Source organism: Drosophila bipectinata, chromosome XL (genome assembly GCF_030179905.1).
Source record: "Drosophila bipectinata strain 14024-0381.07 chromosome XL, DbipHiC1v2, whole genome shotgun sequence".
NCBI classification, from domain to species: Eukaryota; Metazoa; Arthropoda; class Insecta; order Diptera; family Drosophilidae; genus Drosophila; species Drosophila bipectinata.
Window position 1 is genome coordinate 16090388 of NC_091734.1, and position 2643 is coordinate 16093030.

General features: G+C 50.6%; 1 protein-coding gene across 1 annotated transcript; it reads left to right on the top strand.

Moving 5' to 3' along the window:
- On the top strand, positions 1-2334 carry LOC108134399 (endoribonuclease Arlr). The gene is made up of 4 exons (XM_017254687.3): positions 1-245; positions 312-1431; positions 1496-1925; positions 1986-2334. Exons 1-4 carry the CDS (start codon positions 188-190, stop codon positions 2217-2219), a joined length of 1842 nt encoding a protein of 613 aa, XP_017110176.1. The 5' UTR covers positions 1-187; the 3' UTR covers positions 2220-2334.
- The last annotated feature ends 309 nt before the right edge of the window (positions 2335-2643 follow it).

Below are 2643 nucleotides of genomic sequence, written 5' to 3' on the forward strand. Positions count from 1 at the left end.
CGGATCGCCTCAGTTGGTTGCTGATTCTCCGACGAGTCGGTCGAAAAACCGGAGACAAGTAACCTTAAAATACCCAACTATAAAAAAACGCCTCTGTGAGCCAGAGGAACTTCGGCAAAACCCAAAAAAACCGAAATTAAAAGCACAGAAACAAGTCAAGGGAAGTGACAATAAATCGACAACAAAAATGCGTTGCCTGGCATTAATCGTGTGCCTGGCAATTGCCGGAAACTTTTATTTGGCAGGTGAGTAATATCAAAAAATGCTTGGTAAAGCCCTTAAAAACCCCTTCCAAAATCAAAACCCTATAGCTGCCTATAAAAGTGAGGTGGTGATCACTCCCGACCCTTTGGACTCCATGGAGACCACGACCAAGAAGTCCAGTTGGTTCGGCGGCTTTAAGAAGTTCTTTGGCAGTGGAGATACCACGACCACAACCACCACCGAATCCAGTCGGAATGTGAAGGTGACATCGACCACACCGAAACCAGTGGTGGCTACTCCAACAGCAGCCCAGAAGCCACCGCCACTTGTGATTTCCCACGCCCCGCTGATGCCGCTGGGCCCCCGACCCGATACCCCGGGATCGACTCCGTTTGGCGCCTCCCCGCCTCCGGCCAGTGGTCCCCAGTGGCCCAGCACCACCGCGACCAGTACAAAGCCACCCCAGCACCCAGTCCACCCGGCGCAACCCGGAGGTGGAGCCCCCAATCTTCCACCTGGCTTTGCCCCGTACCGTCCACAGAAGCCTCAGCCGAATAGCTATGATTTGAGTTACGGAGGAGGCGGTGGACCGGGCACAGGACGTCCCGGCTTTGGGTCGGTCAACCCAATTACCAGCAGCACCACCACCACCACCCAGAGGCCCAAGTCACCTGGAGCTCAGCCAAATATCGACATTCGTTTCTCGGGAAGCTCTAGCACGTCGACAACTACTACAGGAAAACCTCATGTGGGTAAAGAAGACTTCCCCGCACTACCTGGACCTCGTAGACCCTCCATCAAAGAGGACTTCCCAGCCCTGCCTACACCCAAGTCACCAGGTTCAGGATCACCCACACCCACACCAGGATCTCCCTCTGCCTGGCAATCCCCGTTGCCCACGCCCCAACACCCAGTTCATCCGACGACTAAGGCTACTCCAACATCCACACCAGCACCGACAACGTCTACTACCAGAGGAGGAGCAAGGGGACCAGGAGTAGGTGGTGTAACAGGACATGGAGGTTTCGCAGGACATGGTGGAGTAACCACTTCAACAGTGCGTCCTGGTTTCCAGAGCTCCGGTAGTTCGGTGGCCACCGATGACGAGATCCGCCAGTTGACGGAGCAGTTGTACACCAAGGAAACAAACAGCCAGCTGGGAAACATCCAGGTCAATCTCCAGGGACGCACGCGATCCATTGATAGTGCCGATGAGGCTCCCAACCCGTAAGGAAAAACTCCTTTCAATGTCCCCACAAAAATTTACATTTTGCGTCTACATTCTCTCCAGCCTCCTCCGTGTGGATGCCAAGGCCCTGGACAACCCCACTATTGCCAAAATGCGGGTGCTATTCAACAACTATGAGACGGATACGCTGGTCAATGAGCATGTGACCCCCAATGAACGTAAGGAGGAGAACGACTTCCTGGACGCCGTCATGGCCACTCCGGTGATGCGACAGGCCATGCAGTTTCTCCAGCAAAAGGGTCTGGTCAGTCCCGATCCGAAGACACACAGAGACCTTGTCAAGGAACTCTGGTTCACCCAATATTCGAGGGGGCAGGGCAAGATTGGCAGCTCTGGATTTGAGCACGTTTTTGTCCACGAGGTCAAGGACGGCACCATTATCGGCTTTCACAATTGGGTCTATATCAGCGAGGAGGAGGAGGCGGGTAGGCTGGACTACAAGGGCTACATGAAGGAGCAGGACATTGGAACAGTAAGTAAAGTTACACCCCCGATGTTCCATAATTTACAAAATATATTATGAAATCAACAGAAGGGTAAAGTCGTGAAGATCAGGTTCTCCCATCAGGGTCTCAACAAGCCCGTGAACACGGTCTTCGTTGGCACTTCGCCTGAATTGGAAATCGCCCTCTACACAGTCTGTTTCCAACTGCGTCCTGATCGCACTTGTCCCGTCTCCTTGGGCAACAGCAAGTTTGGCATCATCACCTATTCCTGGCGCTATAGGGGCAAGAACCTCATTGGCAGTGCCTACCCGGAGATTTAAAGGCCGGGACTCAGGACTGGACCTGTCCTAGCTTAGACTTAGCTACTCTTTTTTTTTTTTGTTTTTTGGTCGCTCTCGATTTCATAAATAAAAAAGTTTGAAAAATATAAATAAATAGTTTCCTTTTTGGGTTCAATGCGGAACGAAAACTAAACAAGATGGGACGGTTGTAGCCGATTTTTTCTACTGAACCACCGCCTTTCATATATAATATATGTACATACGCCTGACATATATGCATATGTAGAAGTTAAACGCTAAGTTGTGTTTTATACGCTTTCAGAGGGTATTATAATTTTGGTTAAAAGTGTGCAACGCAGTGAAGGAACCATCTCCGACCTTATAAAGTATATATATTCTTGATCAGGATCACCTTCTGAGTTGATATAAGCATGTCCGTCTATCTGTTTTTACACGAATTAGA

What these genes read in the sequence shown, in the direction of transcription:
- LOC108134399 (XM_017254687.3), top strand. Translation starts at nt 188, where the DNA reads ATGCGTTGCCTGGCATTAATCGTGTGCCTGGCAATTGCCGGAAACTTT. An exon ending in CGGAAACTTTTATTTGGCAG is followed by an intron (nt 246 to 311) that starts GTGAGTAATATC and finishes AAAACCCTATAG; the next exon opens with CTGCCTATAAAAGTGAGGTG. An exon ending in GCCGATGAGGCTCCCAACCC is followed by an intron (nt 1,432 to 1,495) that starts GTAAGGAAAAAC and finishes CATTCTCTCCAG; the next exon opens with CCTCCTCCGTGTGGATGCCA.